Source organism: Eurosta solidaginis, chromosome 1 (assembly GCF_040869045.1).
Source record: "Eurosta solidaginis isolate ZX-2024a chromosome 1, ASM4086904v1, whole genome shotgun sequence".
Taxonomy (NCBI): Eukaryota; Metazoa; Arthropoda; class Insecta; order Diptera; family Tephritidae; genus Eurosta; species Eurosta solidaginis.
Window position 1 is genome coordinate 14,334,211 of NC_090319.1, and position 23,830 is coordinate 14,358,040.

At 39.9% G+C, this 23,830-nt stretch overlaps 2 protein-coding genes across 12 annotated transcripts in view; one reads left to right on the forward strand and one right to left on the reverse strand.

Annotated features, from left to right (window-relative positions):
- LOC137249585 (dipeptidase 1) overlaps positions 1 to 23,830 on the forward strand; it is a 704,181-nt gene that overhangs the window by 62,944 nt on the left and 617,407 nt on the right. The gene's annotated exons all lie outside the window — the stretch shown is intronic.
- Positions 1 to 23,830, reverse strand: part of LOC137249530 (putative divalent cation/proton antiporter TMEM165) — a 54,617-nt gene that overhangs the window by 14,057 nt on the left and 16,730 nt on the right. For 9 of the 11 annotated variants that reach the window (XM_067781140.1, XM_067781147.1, XM_067781169.1 and 6 more), the window contains exons 2-3: positions 10,961 to 11,305; positions 10,453 to 10,890 (exon numbers count right to left, since the gene is read on the reverse strand). In XM_067781140.1, the coding sequence (XP_067637241.1) occupies positions 10,453 to 10,890; positions 10,961 to 11,140 (618 nt within the window). In that variant the 5' untranslated portion in view covers positions 11,141 to 11,305. Of the gene's footprint in view, positions 1 to 10,452; positions 10,891 to 10,960; positions 11,306 to 18,275; positions 18,440 to 18,665; positions 18,742 to 23,830 lie in introns of those variants that run through there. The other 2 variants (XM_067781191.1, XM_067781184.1) reach the window with 2 other exon arrangements.

Consider the following 23,830-nt stretch of genomic DNA (forward strand, 5'->3'; position numbering starts at 1 on the left):
GTGCGAAAATGTTTGCATTTGCATTGTTTTGTACGCAATTTTTATTTTTTTTTTTTATTTGGAAATTTTGTTTTAATATACACATTTGAATTATTTTTATTATTTTTTTTTGTTATGGGGGTAAACGTGCAACAAATGCATCCGCATCGAAAAAGAGAGAAAAATACCAAAAAATTATATATTAAAACAGTTCCTTGTGCTTCTTTTTCTATTATTTAAATATCATATGTAAAGGCTGTATTAAGCTTATGCGTTTCGTTAGTAAGATACAATTTTTGGTGTTTTCTTTTGTGCATTTTGTTTGTTTGATTTTGCTTTTTACTGTCAGCTGCAAAAATTTTGTTCCAGTACAAAAGAAAAATTAAAATAAATTAAAATATTTATACGAAAACCTAAGGCAAATAAATGGTGCCCAATATGCGTGCGATTAGTCACAGAAGTTAAACACAATTAGAGTACTTATCTTGTTTGGTTGATTTTCCGACAGGGTGGATAAATGATGTATGTATATTGGAACGATTTTCCGTCATCCCTTGTCAAATTTGGTTTTGAGACAAACCGGTTTCGGCGTTGTGCCATCGTCAGTGTCGACGAACGAAAATCGACGAACGAAAATCGACACTGACGATGGCACAACGCCGAAACCGGTTTGTCTCAAAACCAAATTTGACAAGGGATGACGGAAAATTGTTCCAATATACACAATTAGAGTAAATAAAATAATATTGTATGAATATCGAGGCTGGTTGTAATTTGTTAGGAATTTTAGCCAAATTATATAAATTTCTGTTCAAAAATCCGCTGTTTTTTAATGCGAAATTCTTTATTATCAAAAAATAGGAATGAAAGGAAGAAAATTGTACGTAATCCTGGGAAAAGTGCCACGATTTTTCAGACTGCGATTTTTACAAATCGCACACCTGAATTTAAACGGCGCTAAGTCAAAATATTATAAATTTCGAAATTATGCATACTACCGGGTTTTTATTATGAATACCCATAGCCCATTATAATTAAGTAAAAAAAAATTTCATGTATAAGTGAAAGTGTTACTGAGTTGATCGCTATATAGAGCTAGGTGTGCGATTTCTACAACAAACATATAATCAATTAAAAAATAAAATTTCGAACTATTCGAAAATGGCTTTTTTTCAAGTCATAGTGGTAACACTCTACAGTACCCGACTGAGTATTGGAAACGCATGTCCTTTCATAATATTGAGTCATTAGTTAGCATTTCTCTATTTTTCGAAGTTAGCCTCCGAAACATAGGTATGAGTTTTCGAATTTCGAGATTGTGCTTTTGTTTTAATTAATTTATTACCAGGAGCTTTCCTCATTTTAATTGTATAATTTTTCCTATACAAATTCATGTGTTTATCAATCCGGAAGTCGAGTCTTCGAAAAACTTAAAAGCCATATGTTTTTTTATTTTTTCTCAATTATCATATGGAGCTCACCGATCGTTTACATTATTTTTTAAACAAAATATAAAAACCGTGGTGTGATGGTAGCGTGCTCCGCCTACCACATCGTATGCCCTGGGTTCGCACCCCAACACAAAATTTTAGAAATAAGGTGTTTAAATTAGAAGAAAATTTTTCTAAGCAGGGTCGCCCCTCGGCAGTGTTTGGCAAGCGCTCCGGGTGTATTTCTGCCATGAAAGGCTCTCAGTGAAAACTCATCTGCCTTGCAGATGCCGTTCGGAGTCGGCATAAAACATGTAGGTCCCATCCGCCCAATTTGTAGGGAAAATCAAGAGGAGCACGACGCAAATTGGAAGAAAAGCTCGGCCTTAGATCTCTGCGGAGGTTATCGCGCCGTATATATTTAGAAGGTTCTTATTCCGAACAACGAAAGCCTATACTTATGTTTTGGTGGCTGATATCGAAGATTACAAAATTTATTCTTTTGTTTAGTAGTTTAGAGAGGACAACTCGATAAAACCCGCACCCCTGAGTCATTGTGCCGAGCTCAGGGGAGGGAGGACCCTGTTAAGGGTCAAGATCGGTACTCAATGGTGACGAACCGGATTGTTAGGGACTTGATTTTGACTATGGATAGGAATTGATGACTTTGGGCTGGTAGGTGCAGTATTCTGCCACCTTAGTAGGTCGGGGTGAAACCCTATCGAAATGGCTGGTAGGCTAATGCTGCACCTGCCCACGTCCCGTTAAAACCGTGGCGGGCCTCAAGGTACGTTCCGGCTCCGTCGCCGTTAAGTTGGTGGTGTAGGTGCGGTTGAAGATTTTCCCGCTTTGCGTCCGGTCTGGCTCTGAACGCATTGCTCATAAGGTAATGCGTCAACCCTCGCGTGGCCTCCCTGCGCAGCATAGATAACCACGGGACCGTTGAAGGGCGACTACACAATCGGCTCCGGATAGCGGCCTTGAGGGGGGACTTCTTAAAATGGACACGAAGACGAAGAAAAAGGAGGGTAGGAGTGACGGCGAAAGTCGTCATGGTGCGGGGGACGCGACAGGTGCGGAGAGTGCTCCGAAGCAGGTCGCCGCCAGCCGGGAAAGCTCCCGGCGGGTCAAAAGGGCTGATCAGACGGATCAGCGCAGGGGTTTGGTTTCAAACCCCGTAGGTACGGGTAGTTCGGTTAGTGGAGGGGTGTCGAAACCGACACCCAATGTAGGCCCATATGGGGCTGTGACAGGGAAAGGCAGAGGTCCGACGAATGCGACGGAGCAGCCCAGTACTAGTAAGGAAGCCCTGTCGCGAGGAGCTTTCCCAACGGGAGCCCTGGGGTCGGAGCCTGCCGGGAAAGGTAGGCGATCGACGCCGCGTAGGAAAGCTCTGGGTGATCGGCGCTTAGCTGAGAAGATCTTGGAGCGCTACGGCGGAAGGGATGCAGCTCAGATGTCTGAGAAGCATTCCCGGACGCTGGAGTGGGCCAGGAGCGTCGTAGCTTGCGACGACCACACACCGGTGTCGAACGATGCGGGTGAGCAGCAGGGTTTGGGGGCTATGAAGCGGCAAAGGTCGGATGAGCGGAATGCCTCAACGACAAAAAGGGCCCGAGGAGGTGGGGACGCAATTTCGTTTAGCGAAATCGCTAAACGTGCAGGCTCCATCACCCTCGGGGTCCTGGATAGGAGTAGGGAGGATGGTGCCATCTCCCGAGAGGAGTGGCCGTGGGTCGCCAGCGCCATATCAGCGGCCTATATGACCGCTATTATGGAGAGCCCAGGTACGCGGCCATGCTTCGAATACTCGGGGTGGTATCATGGTTTTAGACTGATTACTTGTGCTGACGAGCGGTCGGCCTGTATCTTTAAGAAAATAATTTCTTTGGTAGGGGAGGTCTGGAGGGGGGCCAGACTCGAGGCCGTGGAACGGAGGGATCTCCCCCTTCGACCGAGGGCTCGGGTGTGGTTGCCTGCCGGGCCATCTAAGCCGGAGAAAATACTCGAACTAATGCGTTACTGCAACCCGAACCTTCCGACGCATAACTGGAGGGTCCTCAGAGTAGAGGAGGCTGTTGGGCCACGTCGGCAAGTGCTGATTCTGCTAAACGCAGAGTCCACCGGTCCTCTCTCTGACACGAGGGGAGTTATCTCCTATGGCCTCGAGCGTGTGGTTCTTAAAATCTACCACGCCGATTCCAGGGGGGATGGTTCCTCTCCCACAGAGACTGTTCGGGAGGTGGAGGCGTCCGCAGGGGAGCCAGTACCCATGGTTGTGGATGCTGACTCCGCTAATTTGGACAGCGAAAGCACTGTCGACGTCCCGTCAATAGCGGGATCTGGCATCAGTGCTAGTCGTCTGGATGATAGGGCCGAGGAGGAGCTCCTGGCCTCCGAGGGCGAATCATCGATGGCGGGATCCGTCATCAGTGTAAGTCGTCTGTTGGGGGAGGAGGAGGACCTCCTAGTCTCCGAGGGCGAAGCCGCCAAGGATGGGGTGCAGAAGAAGAAGAGTGGTGTTGATGGAAATCCGTCAAATCAATCTTCAGCATTCTAAGGCGGCTTCCGCAAACTTGTTGCTCTGTCTTGAGAAAGGCGGAGTGGATATTGTCCTTGTCCAGGAGCCGTGGCTGAGTAGTAACGGCGGAAAAATTTCTGGATTAAGGACGGGAAAATTCAACACCTTGGTGCATGGGGAGGCAGGTAGGCCTAGATCCTGTGTGCTTATTAAAAAGGAATTTAAAGCTTTTATTCTCTCTAATTTCAGCAATGCTGACGTAACCACGGTCTGCCTCGAGCGAGGCAGTAGCGAATTGTGGGTGGTCTCAGCGTATATGCCCCATGGGGACGTAACGGGACCACCGCCTGTGATACTGGGCGAAATCACCGCTGAAGCAAGGCGGAGAGGTGTTGGCGTAATCATAGGTGCCGATGCTAATGCACACCATAGCATATGGGGGAGCTCGGATACGAACACCAGAGGTGAGTCTTTATTTACTTTTATTGTAGATGAGGGACTTTGTATATGTAATAGGGGGAATGACCCGACTTTTATTACTGCGGTAAGGGAGGAGGTCTTGGACCTCACCCTGGTTAGCAGAGAACTGGAAGATCGGATATCTGGATGGAGGGTTCTCAACGAGCACTCTTTCTCTGATCACCGATATATTCAGTTCTCGGTGAATGAAGAACGTCCCGGTAAAATATCTTTTAGGAACCCTAAAAGTACCAACTGGGACTTGTATTGTAGGAAGTTGGGAGAGCTATTGCCTGAGGCGCCTGTCGCTGGTTCGGACCTGTCCGAATCTGAAATAGACGATCTGGTGGAAAACTTCACCTTGGCAGGCAATAGCGCCTTTCAACAGTCCTGCCCACTAAAAACTTACAGGGGGAAGGGCAAGCCGCCCTGGTGGTCTGATTCCCTTGACGACCTAAGAGCGTCCAGTAGGCGGCTCTTTAATAGAGCCAGGAGGAGTAGACTACCCTCGGACTGGGAGCTCTATAAGGTGAGTCTGGGGATTTATAAATATGAAATAAGGTTAGCCAAGCGGGATTCATGGCGAAGCTTCTGTGAAAACGTGGAGGGCTGCAATGAATCCGCGAGGCTTAGAAAAATACTCTCTAGGAATCCCGCCCCTCGGGGGTATCTGAGAGATGATGGTGGGGACTGGTCGATGAGTAGCGAGGAGTCCCTGAGACTTTTACTGGACAATCATTTTCCCGATGTCCCAGTTGCGCAGGGATCTTCGCTTGCGTGGTCGACGGTTGCTGGCCATGCAGAAATGCCTGCCATCCCACTACGGGAAAGTCAAATATCCTGGGCTATAAATTCGTTCAAGCCCTATAAGTCAGCCGGTCCGGATGGCATCATTCCTGCGCAACTTCAAAGGTCTTTAGGGATTTCCTGCCGCTGGTTGGCCATCATCTACACTAACTGCCTCAGGCTTAACTATATCCCTAGGTCGTGGCACACGGTTAGGGTCATCTTCATTCCGAAGGCCGGCAGGGGCTCTCATGTAACACCTAAGGATTTCAGGCCAATCAGTCTCTCGTCGTTTCTTCTTAAGACACTTGAGCGGCTGATTGACCTGTACCTACGAGAAAGGATACCTGGGGGGTTACTGTCGGCTTCACAGCATGCGTACTGCAAAGGCAGATCGACGGAAACGGCTCTCCATTCGATTGTAAAGCAAATAGAGGGGTCTCTAGAACATAAAGAATATGCTCTGGGTGCCTTTCTAGACATCGAGGGGGCTTTTAACAATGTTCTACCGGGGGCAATCGAAAGAGCTCTGGTGGGTTTAGGAGTCGAAGCGGCTCTGGTTGAATTTATTAGCAAACTTCTATGCGGCAGAATTGTCGCAGCGGAGTGGGGAGGAGCCATAATAAGGAGGAAGGTGTGCAGGGGCACGCCACAGGGAGGTGTCCTATCTCCTCTGCTCTGGGTTGTGGTAGTCAACGAGCTTCTTGTGGAGCTGGAAGCCAATGGCTGTCGGGTGGTTGCCTATGCAGATGACCTCGCTATCCTAGTCAGGGGCAAATTTCTGGGCACCCTGCGCGATGTTCTGCAGGGATACCTGGATACTGTGGCTAGGTGGGCTGAATCATGTGGAGTGGCGGTCAACCCGGGAAAAACAGAATTGGTTCTTTTTACAAGGAGATATAAGATACCCGACTTCAGAACTCCTTCGATTGGAGGGGTACCGTTGGTACTTACTGACAGGGTTAAATATTTGGGAATTGTTCTGGACAAGAAGCTGTCCTGGAGGCCCAATGTGGAAGATAGGGCCAGGAAGGCCGCGGTTGCCTTGTACTGCTGCAGGGGGGCTATCGGAAAGAGATGGGGGCTCTCGCCAGGAGTAGTACACTGGCTTTATGAGATGGTTGTCAAACCGATTCTGCTATATGGGGTGCTGGTCTGGTGGAAAGCACTGGACACGGCGAGCACCTCCAAAATGCTAGTGTCAGTGCAACGGACGGCGCTTATCGGCATCAGTGGCGCTATGAGAACAACACCTACCTTGGCACTGAATGTCATGCTGAATATACATCCAGTAGATATTGCGGGAAAGGCAGCCGCGGCCCGGTCGTTGGTCAGGCTTCGTGATATGGGTTATATGCTTTCTGATTTCGGACACTCTAGCCTTCTTACTAGTTTCGACTTTATCCCGGACAGGACGGACTATTGCATGCCGGTGGCCGCTCCCTATACAACCTTCACCCCAGTCATTTCCCCGAGGGAGGAGTGGAGAAGAGGAATTATCTGGGGCATGGGACCGGTTAACTTGTTCACGGATGGGTCGAAGTTGGACGGAAAGGTTGGCGGGGGGGTCTTTTGTCAAGAGCTAAATGTAAGCCGCAAGTTTAAGTTGGCTGATCACTGCAGTGTATTCCAAGCGGAAGTTGCTGCGATTAAGGATGCGGTGGATGAAATGCTATCCAGCGCTACTACGGTTAGGGAATTTAACATCTACTCTGATAGCCAAGCGGCTATAAAGGCCTTGAGCTCAACTACAGTGCGATCGAGGGTGGTCTGGGAGTGCCTGACCACACTTGCGATTGCATCGAATTATTTTACAATTAAGATTATCTGGGTCCCGGGCCATAGTGATATTCCGGGTAACTGTCAAGCGGATCTCTTAGCCCGAATCGGTACAACTGAACCGGATGAAGATGGCTGTAGGGATTTCGGGATTCCGCTAGCCACCTGTGGATTGCTCTTCCATAGCTGGGCCTCGAGTCAGCTCAGCAAACGTTGGGCGGACACTACGTCTTGTAGGATATTAAGATCTTTCTGGCCGAAAGTGGATGGCAGGAGGTCTGCTGAAATAATTGGGTTCACTAAGGCTCACCTATCAATGGTCATTGGGGTTTTGACAGGGCACTGTCCCATGGGTATCCATGCGGTACGTCTCAATATATTGGAAACTCCATCCTGCTGCAGCTGTATGGAGGATGATGAGGTGGAATCACCAAATCACTTTATGCTTGACTGCCCAGCTTTTGCCAGAACTAGGCGAAAGTATTTTGGTCGTGACTCACTTGGATCTCCCGAGGAGCTATCCAAGGTTGAGATCGGGATCATTCGGAACTTTATCGTTGCTACCCAACGATTCTCTAAGTAGTTATATCTACGTCACCGTTAGTTTAGTTTATTATATGTGGTATCACAACGGACCGTCATGTTGTCCAAGTGAGCTTCCTCTCATCAGGGAAGCTACCACCCAACCTGACCTGACCTTAGTAGTATTTAGTGCTCACAATGAAAAATAAAAAATTACTTTGTAAATCTTCAAAACTCAAACTTTCGAAGTCCAAGTGGCCAATAATCGTTTTATAAAACAATTGAAATTTTTCAAAAGATTTCTGAACGTATAGAATTTTAATGAAAAAATTTCTAAAATTTCGAAACTCAATTTTTTTTATGCAATGTCATATGTCTTTTTTGCATGCAATTTATTATTCGAGATTTTCGAAAATGTTTGAAACTATTTTTATGTCTGTTATGTCATTTGCATACAATTTCGAAAATTTTCGAAATTTTAATTGCTTTTTGTAATGCCCCATATTTATATTTACACAGCAACGAAGATTGTCGAAACTAAATTTTTACGAAGTTGTAAATAATCACGCATATGCTTTCGTCAATCTTCAGAACAAATTTGCAGTTTGAGTCAAGAGAAATATTTCAAGTGATATAATTAAGTTCGTATATTGTTTTCAAAAGGATTCAAAAAAAGAAAATTATTTGAAGCTCGATGTTTCTTGGAACAAGCAGTAGAGGTTATACCTACAAAGTTTTGACTTATTCAGTTTCGCACAAAATTTTAAAAATTTAACTGTGGAATTTGCGAAAATCTATTCCTTTTTCTTTGGCCCACATCGAAAAAGCAACATCAACATTGTCAAGGTAGGTCCTTTATTGTATTTGGATTGTAAGTACTGGCTGCGCTGTTTAATTTCGAAAGTTTTGGAACTCCTTTTTACTTCCTTTATATTAGGTCGGTTGAATCTTTGTCCGCTTTTCATACAAATCTTGCAATCGATTTTTAAGTAACTTCTCATTGAGCTACAAACGTGACACTTTACACATAGGTTAGAACACCGTGAAAATGCAACAAAAGGAAAAAAATCCGTTAGGTGGCGCACGGATCGAAATAATTAGATAAGAATTTGAAAATTTTCAAACCAGCTTTTAAGTAACTTCTCGATGAGCTAGAGACTTGAAATTTCAAACTTAATTCAGAGGTCGATGACAGCCGATGACAAGATACAAAAAGACTCGCTAGGGAGCGTACGGGATGAGATATTTAGAAAAATCGTACGAAACGGAGAGAATTTTGGGATTGATATTTATGTAAGTTCTCATTGAACCACAACTGTACAACTTCACAGATGGGATAAAACGCCGAGAAAATTTAAGAAAACGAGAAAAAAATCCGTTAGGTTGCGCACGAATCGAAATATTTAGATTTGGTGTTTTGAGATTGATTTTAAAGTAACTTCTCATTGAGCTACAAACATGAAACCTCCGAGATAGGTTAAAACCCGGGACAAAGGAACAAAAGGAGAAAAAAATTAGATAATAACTTGGTAATTTGAAACCGGGTTTTAAGTAACTTCTCGATGAGCTAGAGGCTAAAAATTTAGAACTTAATTCAGAGGTCGATGACAGCCGATGACACAATACAAAAAGTTTCGCTAGGGGGCGCGCGGACTGAGATATTTAGGAAAATCAAACGGAACGAAGGGAACTTTGGGATTGATTTTTATGTAAGTTCTCATTGAGCTACAATCGTAAAACTTAACAGATAGGTTAAGACACCGAGAAAATGTAAGAAAAGGAGAAAATAAAAATAATATAAAAAAATTTTAAGCACATCCAATTTTTCAATTGTATATATAATTACCTAATTAATTTTTGTGATTTTCTTTAAACTATACTTTTTAGTAGCAAAGTAGTATTATTCTTACATCCCTTGGCTATCATGTTGGTCTCAAATATTTGCTTTTTATAATAAATTTACGTTATAGAATTTATTTATTTCCTTTCTATGAAAAAGTCACACTGGAATCTTTACATTACACTCAATATATTACTTTAAGGATGTTCAAATCAAAATCGAAAAAATTAAAATTTTTGAGCAAATATAATGGATTTTCACTCGAGCCTCCAAGAACTTAAATCCAAAAAAAATTTAATTTAGAAAAAGTCGAACTTCGAAACATACTTTTTTACATTTTATAATACCTTGAAACACAACAGACCTCAGGCAAACAAAATAGTTTCGTATTCGAAAGAAGTATCATGTAAATATGTGTTTTTGCTGCTTTCGAAAACAAGTCAAAGCGTTCTTGCCATAAGCTGAAATGACTGTTGTGATAAAAGGCATTAAGCTACATTATTTACAGCTTGTTATATATAGATGAAGGAAATTCAAATTAGTGACAGTTGACAGCTTGAGTAAGTAAGAGAATTAAATAATGAAACAAAATCCAGTAGTTCAAAATATACATATATGCAATTGTTGCCCGCGATATCGTTTCTCAAAGTATATATGTATGTATGATTCTGTATTTTATATTTCATGTGTCAAAACATAATTGTTTATTTTTTTGTGTTGTTGCAACATAAGGCACATGCTAAGCAATTTGTTTTGGTACATAAATGCGAGGGCTGGAGTACTGTCTGTTTTTATGGTATGTTTTATGCGCTGTATGAAGTGATCGCAGTTTCATAAATTTACAAAAAGTTTACAGTATTTTTATATTTGTTTTTCATTTTAACATAGTAACTACAAACTTATGTATTAAATTATACAAATAATATAATAAAGAAGTACAATGTATAGAAAATTTTACAAGGCAACTAAATAATGCAATTAATTAATGGAATTCCAAGAGTATACAAACAAAGCTAATAGGATTCATGTAAAAATTAAATAAATTAACCAACTGCGGGGAAACGCATAAATATGGGTTGTTCTACAATTTCATCGATTTTTCTTTTTTTTTACATATTTTTTGTTTTATAACTCACCTCATCTTCACGTTTACGTAAAGTCGATTGCACCTCCTCCAATTCCTCTTGTGCATCACTATCCTTCATGAAATAACCTTCGTAGATCATTTTTAAACCGAATATGGCAAACAACGCCGTTGAAATATAGTACGTATAAACCTTAGGAATAATAGTTGCTGCCATGCCAAACACCACCGATAGAACGGTCATCAGCGCCAGCGCTGATATGGCGCCAGCAAAGACGATTAGACGCGGATGGCGCATCGCCATTATGGCAGCAATGAAAAAAGTCTTATCACCTAATTCAGTAAATAATATTACTGATATCGATGCAGAGAATGCATCGATAAAACCGGTATTCGCTTTTGTTTCCTTTGTTGCTTCACTTTCATTTAATTCATTTGCTGCATTCACTTTCATGGCATCTTTCAAATATTTCTTATCATCAGGGAAAATCTGTAAAATATAGCATTTTTTCTTTAATGAAGCAATATCTAGTATGTACGTATTAAGTTCAAATACTCACGCTTGGTGCACTTAATGTGGCATCATTGTCATCAATTGCATTACGTGCTACCTCCGCTTGACATATGGTGGAGAATGTTAGCACTGCCATTAATGCAATAAGCATCTGTAATCTGGCTGAACGTTTGAGATAGACATTATGTTTGGTGGTTTGCCAAAAATATGACTGATTTTGTGACATGGTTTTGGGCTGGTTTGCCTATGTTTAGCTTGAAGAGGGTGGGATTGTGGTTTTTGTGTGATTTTGTATGTAATAGTTTATCACAGTTTAAAATAAGCAATTTTACTAATATTTTGTTAAAAAATTATTAAACACTTGCGTTGTAAGTCCGATTGCGTTGAGCAACTGTAAAGAAATGAAAAACGTGGGCATTCATTAAATACGTTTGAATTAAAAATTGTCATAAAAGATTTAATTTTACTTATTTAAAATATGTACATTATGTAGATACAAGACAAGGGCTAAGATAAGACACTCACAAACGACTTTATCACAATCATGTGCAGTGGAGTTCACATGAATTGTACAGTTTTATTCGTTTTAAGGAACAAGTTTTATAAAAAATTTTAAAAATCAAACTTTCCTTCTCATAAAGAAAAGTATTTGCAGTACTTAAAAGAGTTTAAGTCATTGAGCAAGGATTTGAAGAAGAAATATGTGCGTAACTTTGAGGCAGATATAAACTTGAATCCCAAAGCTTTCTGGCGTTATGTTAAGTCTATAAAATCCTGTTCAAGTATTCCCTCCGTTGTGTTCTTCAATGATAAGCAAGCAGACTCTTCATCAGATGCTGCGAATATTTTCGCTGATTTTTTAGTTCAAATTTTGACCCAGACTCGGGCGTGAGTGATAATTGTATTCCTCCTGCTGATTCTATGTTAAATTTTGGTGGTCTCGAGCTCACTTTAGACGATGTTGAAAGGGGGATTCAGCAAGTAAAATTGTCATCACAGACTGATGTTGATGGCTTGTCGTATCTCCTTTTCAAAAACAGTTCTGCTATCGCCTACCCTCTATGGCTGTTTTTAAATAAATCCCTCGCGCAAGGGAGTTCATTGATGCATGGGAAATTACGTTGATCACTCACATTTTCAAAACTGGCAATAAAAACAATATTGTTAATTACAGACCGATCTCTAAATTATCTACAGTCTCAAAAATTTTCGAATGTATTATAAAAGAAAAAATTATTTTCTCAATAAATCGTCTAATCTCTGTAGATCAGCGTGGTTTCATGTCGGCAAGATCAACCTCGTCTAACTTGGCAGTGTTTTCGGAATACTGCATCGACGCTTTTACTTATTGAGCCCAAGTAGATACCGTTTATACCGACTTTTCGAAAGTCTTCGATAAAGTTAATCATAGTACTCTACTATCGAAATTACATGTTGTTTTGGTTTTCATTCAGTTTTTTTGAAATGGATTAAATCATACATTTCCAACCGTAGTTGTACGGTGGTAGTTGATGGTGTGACCTCATATCCCTTCATAGCTTCTTCAGGCGTTCCTCAGGGAAGCATACTGGGCCCTATCCTTTTTGTGATTTTCATTAATGATATTGCTAGCTGTTTTGAATCTTCTTCGCTTCCTTCTGCTATATGCAGATGATATTGTAACGAATTTAGGATAATTCCGCTTATTACTATTCGATAATGCAAAATGGCCTTTATTAAAGTGCTTCACAATAACACTTCTACTTCTCAACAGATAGCGTGCTTAAATCAAACTGAAACTAATTACTCCGCTTTAACTCCTTTTATACTCTGTGATTTCTCGTTCGCATACTTCTAGGCGTTTCTATTTCTAGAATTTACTACTCGTTTGCCAGCTCTCAATTTCTCAGCTATAACTACAGATGCACGATTATTATAGCTTCTCGCATAGTCCATGCCCATGTATGTGTGAGTGATATTTCCACAGATGATTGCCTACTTTTGGGAGTATCTCAGATATATGCATGTGTTTGTGCGTTGCTCTCCGCTTCTTGTATGGACATATGTATAGACATAATGATTGATTTGTTGATGTGCATACAAGTCACTCCTTAGTATTGGCTTAGAGATGATAGTATCCCTTAGTGTTGCTAATATTCGTCACAATACGAAGATTTTCAACAAGATTATTTGCCCCTCCGATGCAATTCAACTTCAGAAGGACCTAGATAATGTAGTTACTTGGTGCAAAAATAGTAAACTTGCGTTAAATATTAAAAAATGCGCACAACTAAGCGCTGTTTCCGAGGTCACTGATCTTGGGGTGGTCTTTGATTGCAAGTTTTCTTTTCATAGTCATTTAAACTTTACAATGGCTAAGACCTACTAGATGTTGGCGTTTGTTCGACGATTCAGTTCTGATTTCACTGACCCATATACTTTAAAATCACTATATGTGACCCGGTATATGAAAAGGTGGCTTATGACTCAAAAAAGGAATTGCGAGAAACAGCTGTTAAAGATAAACAATGCATTTCTTCAGTTTCTTAGTAGTAGTAATTTTTTTTGAGTCATAAGCCCCTTTTCATAGACCGGGTCACATATACTACTTTCGTACGTTCGAGATTGGAATATGCGGTCGTTGGCGGCCGTTTTATGCTTGTCATATTTATCGTCTTGAAAGAATTCAAGAAGTAGTTATTAAGTACGCTCTACGCCCCCTTCATTTTGATCTTCCTTTTCCTTCCTATGAATCTAGATGTTTGCTTATCAATCTTAAGACTCTGAACTGCAGGAGAACATTTCTCTCTCTAATATTTATTTTTAATTTAATACGTGGGGCTGTTGACTGTCCCTACCTTTTAGAACGTATTTTCCTTGCTATTCCACATATATGTCTAAGAAATAATGCGTATTTTTTTGTTGGATTGGCAAGAACTAATTATGCTGCAAATGCTCCTCTTTCCAGAGCTCTTAAAGAGTTTAACTTGCTCTCAAAGTCGTCAGTTTTGGATTTTTCCTACTCTGAAAATATTTTTAAATTGTACCTTAACCAAATGTTAAATTACTGCGTAAGTCTTTATATATGTCATTAGTCTGTAAGAAATGTAACAATTTCAAAATGAGTAAATAAATAAATAAAATAAATAAAAATCAGCGAATTATTTTTTTTACTGAGTTACATTCATCAAAATTTATTTTATAGCAATGAAAAATAAAAAATAGTTACAAAAGTTTTTGAAACTCTAACTTTTTTATACGTAGTGTTATATTTGAGGTTTTCGAAACTCATCTCAGCTATCATATATGTATTAGCATTTGCACATAGTTAATGATTCGAGGCTTTTGGAAACCGTCAAAACTCTAACTGCTTTCAAAAAATTTCGTAACTGTGATTTTTTTATACATAGTGTTATATTTGAGGTTTTCAAAACTCATCTCAAATATCATATGTGTATTAGCATATGTGTATAGCATTGGCGGCCACCGTGGTGTGATGGTAGCGTGCACCGCCTACCACACCGCATGCCCTGGGTTCACACCCCGGGCAAAGCAACATCAAAATTTTAGAAATAAGGTTTTTCAATTAGAAGAAAATTTTTCTAAGCAGGGTCGCCCCTCGCCAGTGTTTCGCAAGCGCTCCGGGTGTATTTCTGCCATGAAAAGCTCTCAGTGAAAACTCATCTGCCTTGCAGATGCCGTTCGTAGTCGGCATAAAACATGTAGGTCCCGTCCGGCCAATTTGTAGGGAAAATCAAGAGGAGCACGACGCAAATTGGAAGAGAAGCTCGGCCTTAGATCTCTTCGGAGGTTATCGCGCCTTACATTTATTTTTTATTAGCAATTGCACATAGTTAATGATTCGAGGCTTTTCGAAACCGTCAAAACTCTAACTGCTTTCGAAACTTTCGAAAAAAAAAATTTCATACGTTTTTATTTGATTAAAATTAAATATTTCTAAAATCTTCGAAGCAACATTTTTTTGTACGATTACCATAGCGCACACCTAGATCAAAACAGCGATCAGCTAAAAAAACAGCAATGTTCAGAAAGCGCAAATAAAGGGAAATCTTCGAAACTCAATTTCATCTTTTCAAAGTTAAAGAAAACAAAGATTTTCCAATGACACAGGATTTGGTAGAAATGAAGAATCAAAAGCCAACTTCGAAAATTTTCGAAAGTTGATTTTTTTTTTAGATTTAATTTCGAAGTTTGGCAATGTAAAATGTAAAATGAAATTTTCGAAACTAGATTTTTCATGACGTTTTTCATCACTGTTCCGCCCGTTCTTTCTTTGTTTAATTGGATTTCCATATACCATGAGCAAGTGTATATACATAAAAAAGGCTATTTATGTGAACATCACTGTACTTGTCTAGTGATAACATCAGCATAAAGATAACTTTTAGCTCAAGTTAATTTAAGTCCTACGCTTTACGTTGCATTGTACTTTTGCAAGTATGGGTGATGTTGTTATCAAACGCGTGTTTGGCAAAAGAAATCAGTCACGTCGGTACTGGATAAACATGGGGTACTATTTTGAAAGCATATTTACAGTGAGTAGTGATAGAACGATACGAGTATTGAGTGAGTAGCATCGATACTTTTCCAAAAAATACTCGAGTATTACGTACTTGATGCTATTTTCCAAGTACTGAGAAATATATCAACACTTTACGTCGATACTTTTCCCCGACACTTTACCAAGTGCCGATGGCCTAACTAAATGTTCAAGATCAACAAAGTTCCGTCCATTAACACCACAACTTGAGCATAAATTGAGATCGTGAACGATGTGGTAAAAGTTCCCCATTTAAATTAAATCAACTTTTTGATAATGGTGGAATGGGAGACGATTTCTGCATATGGTGTAAAAGAAAAGTATGTGTCACTAACTACAACGCAATTATAAAAAGCTGCTAACTCCATAAAATTTAAATATATTTTAACTTGTCATGCAATATAGCTTTTACAGCGACGTCGATAATGCTTCAACAAATACTGATGAAGTGGTGAAACTTGAAGAGTGGAAAAAAGTTACGATGCACAATATAAAATCCGAAGAGATTTTAGGCCAAGCTTCCCTTCTAATTTGCGTCAGACTCCTTTTAATTTTTTCTACAAATTGGCGGCACGGGCCAACATGCTTTACAACGACTCCGAAGGGCATCTACAAGGCAGATGAGTTTTCTCCGAGAAGCTTTACATGGCAGATATACACTCGGAGGGTCTGCGAATCACTGCCGACGGGCGGCCACGCTCGAAAACTTTTTTTTTTCAAACTGCAAAAACTTGTTTCTAAATGTTTGATGTTGCTTTGTCTGAAACTTGAACCCAGAATCTTCAGAATGGTAGGCGGAGAACACTACCATTACACCACGGCGGCCGCCAATATAAATTTATTACAACGGTACGTTACTGCAAGACTTGTAAGGGTCCCCTCTTATTCCTAGGCTCAAAAGGTGGACCGAAAATAATCTGTCTGGTACGCAGACATCGGTGCAATTAAGGAACATAACACATAAACCCAGAAAAATTAAACAAGGTGGTGTTCTATGCCCGTTTTTGTTTAACTTCACCATATCGCATCTCCCTTCGCTACCAGAAGGATTTGCCATTGTTTCCTACGTCGATGACTACATGATAATGGCTACAGCTCCCGGCTCACCCATCAATGAACTATGTAATCAAATGAACAACTATCTACCTTATTTATCCCGCTGTTTCCCCTCGCGAAACGTGACATTGTCACCGCCCAAATCATAAGCGGCTTTATTTACAACATACACAACACAAATGTCATCTGACGTTCGATCAGGATCTACGTTTTGGCGAGCATGCATCCGAAATTGTACCTAGAATCCAAAATCGTCAGATCTCTTGCCGGCAGCACTTGGGTTAAAGATAAAGAGGCGCTCAATACCTCTTACAAAATAATTGGCCGGCCGCTTGCATGCTACGCGTCCCCGATATGGTCGCCAAACCTAAATGTTAGTCACTGGAAGAAAATATAGGCCTGTTAAAACACCGCTATCAGAACCGATAACGGCTGTCTTCTTATGCCCCAGACTACCACCTATATAGTGAGGCGAGAGTACTCCCCATTAGGGAATGATATGTTATGGTTAACAAACAGTTTCTGACACACAGAAACTTGAATACACAGAAACCTGAGCATCCCATCATTTCATTAAAGAGGCCTAACAGGTTAAGCTCCAGAATCAACCCGGACATACACAATGTACATATGTCCTGCTTGCAAAGTGTCCCTACATGACACCAACCATATTTTCAATTGCTATGTGGCACCAACACCTCTAACAGCCCTTTATCTGTGGTCCACTACTGTTGAAATGCAGGTTTCCTTGGACTCCCGTTAGAGGGTATATTGGATATTGGTTTTGGATGGGGCGGGGCACTGTTACAACAACAACAACCAGTATAGATTTGGCAGTGCAAAGTAGTTAAGTTCTATTTAGTTAATCTTTCCACAAAAGGTTTAATGCCATAAAAAAATACTTGACGAGATTTACCTCCGAGGAGATTTAGACCCAGCCTCTCTTCCAATTTGCGTCGTGCTACATATTTTATGGTGATTCCGAGCGGCATCTGCTAAGCAGATGAATTTTCACTGGGAAGCTTTTCATGGGAGAAATACGCTCTGAGTGTTTGCCAAACCACTGCCGAGGGACGACCCAGTTTGGGAAAACTTTTTTCTAACTGAAAAACTTTTTTATTTTTAAACGCCATAAGTCGATCAAAACTCTTTTAAATAATGTTCGAGACATTTTTTTTAAACGTATCCTTAAAATATATGTAAGAGCACACAAATTGGTATAAAATGTTCGCTTTCGTCCAAACTTAAACTTCCTTACTTGTTTTATATTAAAATCAAACCATACGATCTCATTTAAAACAAAAAAAAAACATCTTCACTTTTGCTAAAAATTCCGAAGTACTCACTTAGATCGAGTATACTCGATACATTTTACTGGGTATGAGTACTAGCATCGATACCTTGCTCCGAGTATTTTATATGAGTACCGATATCGATACTTTTTCTAAAAGCTCCATCACTAACAGTGAGTACGTGAATATCGTCGACGAACGAAAAACTTAACATTCTGCATTTCAAAATGTATTGAAAATTTATGAAGTTACCAGCATTTCATGATTTTGTTGGAGTTACGTCGCTAATATCTAGGCATATAGGAAGGGATTAAAAAATTCGCTTAGTTGATCTTAAAAAATAATCTTTCCCATTCATTTGGAAATTTTTATAAATACTGCTACTCGTTTCGATTTTGCTTCTTATTATTTTCTTTTTTCCTGTGGTTCTTTCTTCCGCATAGCCACTTCTTTCTTGTAACTGAAATACATACTTTAAATTCTCTATACAGTCGGGAAATTCTAGCACGTTAGAAGATAGATTCTGTGTCAATTGTTGATCTTCCGCAACTTTACAAGTCACTAGAGCGACAATGACGTCATTAGATCGCAAACTGTTACGCCCTTTTTAAGTCACTTTGTTTTTTCGATTTTTCAACTCTCCCTAACATGCAAAAACCTTATCTGCTTTGAATTTGTATCCCAACCACAATATTAATATTAATTCATTATGAATAACACACTATAAAGTTATGACATTTATGACTGTTACTCATATACTGAGAAGTACAAATCATGACTGATATAAACTGTGAGTACAAATATACGCGTAAAAAAAGTGAACGTATTATAAGTATTGCAATGTAATGTAGTTCGTAACATACTGCTATCGTATCGTTCAATCGGAACAAATCTGCTCTGTTATTACTTCAAATGTTCGATCAACCGATCAACTTTCCCAAATAAACTCATTGTTCCACACAATAAAAACGACTTCTGAATTCTTAAAGACAGTTACAGCAACATGTTAAGATATTTGCTCAAACCTGGGTCATTAGCTTAACAAGGAAAATAAATAAGAATGCATACACGCATTACATTAGACTGCCTCCCTCTTTAAACAAAAGAAATATCGGCTCTTTTTTCCATTTATTCATTAAATGGCGCTTAATCAGCTAGGAAGGCCCGTTTATCCTTCTTCTTTTCTTATCCTGCCGTTTTCTTCCAAACCAAAGTTGGGAAGCCTTCTACGCTGGAACATCTTTATTCATACGCTTACCTTTACTGAGCAATCGAAGTTATTGGGCCTTGATTTACTAGACTATGTTTATACACTGAATACTTTAAGTCGACCTATTCATCTGAGCTTTTTCAATCAGATCTCCATCCGTATACCTTAGAAAGTTCTAATTGTATTCTAGATCCTATCATAGATATAGATACTGTTCTGAAGAGTCTTCTAGAGTTGAAACCAATTTCTTCTCCGGGTCCAGATGGTGTACCTAGTTGTGTTCTAAAGTTCTGCGCCGCCAATTTATCTAAGCCGATCCTTAAATTATTTACACTATCTATTGAATCTTCTGTATTCCCTTCATTTATTATTCCCTTACATAAGAAAGGTAGTAGGTCCAATATCGAGAACTACAGGGACATAGCTAAACTTTCGGCTATTCCCAAAATGTTTGAAAAGATCAAATTCAATATATATGTAGTTCTTTATTATCGCCCAGCCAACATGGTTTTGTGCGTAGAAGATCAACCACAACCAACTTGTTTGAGTTCACCTCTCTAGTCATGGATGGATTTTTATCCAATTAGTAAACCGATTTTATTTATACGGACTTCAGCAAAGCATTTCATTCTGTTAATCATGAGCTTTTAACTCATAAACTTGACCTACTGGATTTTCCGAAGAATTTATTACTTTGGCTTCGCAGCTATATCTTAAATAGAACTCAGCGAGTTATGTTCAAAAACAGTCTCTCAGAGTTGATAGAAATAACTTCTGGGGTGCCTCAGGGTAGCCATTTGGGTTCATTACCTTTTAACCTCTTTATAAATGACTTACCTATGGTTATCTCGTATTCCCGTACTCTAATGTATGCAGATCAGGCATGCTTAACCAACGAACCAAAGTCATTTCGTTTCGTTTATTAACGTTAAGAACGTCAATTTAACGAAATGACTTTGTTTCGTTTATTAACGTTAATTATCGTAACGAAATGATATCGGTTCGTTGGTTAAGCATGCCTGATGCAGATGATGTCAAACTATGCTATACATACTTGCCTTCTGACTCTCCTCGTTTGGATCTACTTCAGACCGATTTGGACTCATTTCAATTATGGTGTACAGTAAATTTACTAGTTTTGAACTGCTGCAATTGTCAGCTAATGACATTTCACAGAGTCAACCCAGTTCTAAAATCCTATATGATAGATGGTGCTCCCTTGGAGCGTATATCTGTAGTATGTGACCTAGGTGTTCTTTTTGATGAGAAACTGAGCTTTAACATGCATATTTCATCTATCATAAACAAAGCATCGGATGTACTTGGATTTATTAAAAGATGGGCTAAAGAATTCGACGATCCTTATCTAACCAAGACCCTTTACACATCATTGGTACGCCCAATACTAGAGTATTGCTCCTGTATTTGGTCTCCGGGATATAAAAATCATACAGATCGAATTGAATCGGTACAGAAGCAGTTTCTAATCTTCGCATTACGTGGTCTTAACTGGGAATCAAATCATTATCTTCCGCCTTATAGAATTAGACTTCTTCTCATTAGTTTGCCAACTTTAGAGAATAGAAGAACATTACTCGGGGTAATTTCACTATGTACTCTTTCATTTACCCATTCTCCGGCGTAATTTTGCCAAATATAGCCCTCTTCGCAATTGGTGCTCGCGCTATAATGAACTGTACAACTGTATTAGTTTTGAGTATTCGATTGCTGCTATCCGTAAGGAAATACTCTCACGTCTGGCATGATATTTTTCAAAGATTTTAAGTAAGATGTCAATTTTATTTCAATATTAATTTTAACTAATTTTGGTTTTTGATTTGATTTATCTATTAATTAAAATTTAACTTAATTAATTTGATTGTTGTTGTGGCGGCCACCGTGGTGTGATGGTAGCGTGCTCCGCCTACCACACCGGATGCCCTGGGTTCAAACCCCGGGCAAAGCAACATCAAAAATTTTAGAAATAAGGTTTTTCAATTAGAAGAACATTTTTCTAAGCGGGGTCGCCCCTCGGCAGCGTGTGGCAAGCGCTCCGGGTGTATTTCTGCCATGAAAAGCTCTCAGTGAAAACTCATCAGCCTTGCAGATGCCGTTCGGAGTCGGCATAAAATCATGTAGGTCCCGTCCGGCCAATTTGTAGGGAAATTCAAGAGGAGCACGACGCAAATTGGAAGAGAAGCTCGGCCTTAGATCTCTTCGGAGGTTATCGTGCCTTACATTTATTTATTTATTTAATTTGATTGTTTATTATTTAAGTTTTTACTTTAAATTTTGTTTTTACACCTATGTTTTTTTCCTTGTTATTTGTATTGTATCTTATATCCAGTAGTCGACCGCTTTGTGTCTGTGTTGACTGCTACAACAACAACAAATACAATGTTTATAACTGTTCCTCACAGCACGAGGGGGTGAAGGTCGTTATGGCCTATAAAGATGCAGGTGGTCATATTAAATCGTTTCCGAGAGTGTCAAAGAGCTTAGAAAAGTCAAAAGAGATAACTTCAACAGCTTCTGTGAAGGATTTTGTTTATCGAGGAGGCAGCAAAACTTCGAAAAGCCCCAGGCACTGAGCACATACATCGGAACCGAGGTATAAAGGGAAGGCACCTTCCACCTAGCAGCCCATTTTTCGGATGCGACCTCATTTATACGGAAGTCGTGGCTCAGACTGTCAGACCAACACACTCAGACTGCCACATTTCTAAAGCATCTTCATTGAGGGTGCGGTGAAGTCAGCAATAGGGTCACTTGAGAAATTCACATCTCCGGGAGTTGAAGGAATCCATCCGACCTTTCTGCAGCAGAGGAACAAGCTAAGGCTGAACCTTATAAGGATTATACTATAGATTATGGTTCACAGACGGCTTGCAACCATCACAGGATATCGAAGCAGGAGCCTTCGGCCTCAGAACCACCTTTTCCGTACCACTGGGATGGTTGCTGAACAGTATTCGCTATAAGCACTGAGAAAACTTATAAAGTGGCGACTCAAATGAAGGCATGGCGATTCTTATCGATTGTCCAGCAGAAATTGAGGCAATTTACTCGGCTGAAATAAAACCGTCATTTGCCGCTGACTGTGTGGAGCAACCGAATCGCCTAGCAACTAGCAAACCATTGGTTTGGAAGCCAAGTACTGCAAGGCCAAAAGGACCTGATGCTTTCAAAGCTATAGGAAATCTTACAATGAAGGGCTGAGCTCAGCAAAAAATGTATATATTCATGAAGCTAGCACTAGACTAAACTAATACTTTCAGGTCACTTTATGCTCAAAACACACATGGGCATCTGTTAAAGTCTGTTACTTCTGCAATTGCGCATAGCGGATTGCAGAGCACAACTTTTACGAATGCTATAATATTCTATGAAAAAAAAAAAAAAAAAACTAGTTAGTCTAAGTATGTGTGTGCAACCGAATTCGGTACGCACCCTGTACCTGTAAATATATTCATTAGGGTGGGTAGATTTGTATGGAGGGAAGTTAACCGATATCGCGCCATCGATTTTTCGATAAGATTTGGGCCCAGGAAAAGAAGTTCCACTACGCATACCCAAAAAAATAATTTTCGGGCCTGCGAAATTTCATTTCTTAACTTTTTTTCGATTTTGATTTTTAAGATTTTTTCATGACCTACTAAAAAATTTTTCATATGTATACCCTGTGCGACCGTCTGCTAAAAACGTTGGCGATAACAGTTTTTTGAAAGGACATTTTTGTGTAGGACAGGGTATACATGAAAATTTTACAATCAAATGAAAATTTGTTTAGTAGGTCATGAAAAAAACCTTAAAAATCAAAGTCGAAAAAAAGTAAAAAAAAAAATGAAATTTCGCAGGCTCGAAAATTATTTTTTTGGGTATGCGTAGTATATTTTTTTTTCCTGGGCCCATTCGTTAATAAATCGACCCAGTCTAATACTTATATATGTGTGCATATTCCATACCTTCTAAAAACAACTACATATTTACTCGTGTAGTTATAGAATTTGTTGAATAAAGAACAAATTTTGACCGTTTTACGTGAGGCCGAAGTAAAAACGATTTAATTTGCGATTATTAAAGTAAATTCAACGAAACAAGTTTCTATAAACGTTAACAAGTCGAACGTTGTTATTTTCACAAATGTTTTAAGTAACACATGGTGGCTTTTAAGGCTTCCCCTTCATTGGTGTGGTTTATTTCTTTTGTGATTGTGTTTTACCAATAACCATTGTGCTTTGTTTTCTCTAATATCAATTATAAACTGTTTACCTACTGAAATAGGCAAGCAGAACAATACAATAATGTAAGGCGTGATAACTTCCAAAGAGATTTTAGGCCTATATTCCCTTCCAATTTGCGTCGTTAGTTTAACGATTGAGTAGATTTCGAGATTTGCTCATCTCCTTCAGCTCTGCGTTTACGGCCACCCACATTATTGGAACTATTAGGGTTGTTACTGCAGTAACGTGCAATGTGCCTTGGCTTTCCACACATAAAGCATTTGACGGCACCGTCGTTTTTCTGCCGCGTTCCTTTTAATACTTCCAAAATTGTGTCTACCCAGTCTGGCCTTCGCGTGGAACGATGAGTTTTGTATGCGGGCTTACTCAAAAGTGAGACAGTTTCCTGAGGTCATGCTCGGGATACCGTTTCTGCAAATGTTAGTTTTGGATTCGCATATGTAGCTCGTTTCGCTTCCACGTCTCGGATGCCGTTTATAAAACTCTGGATTTTTACCCTCTCTGTGTATTCCACGGGTGCGTCGGCATTTGCTAGTGGGCCGGCCCTTCGACGTCCGATTCGAACTTCTGCAAA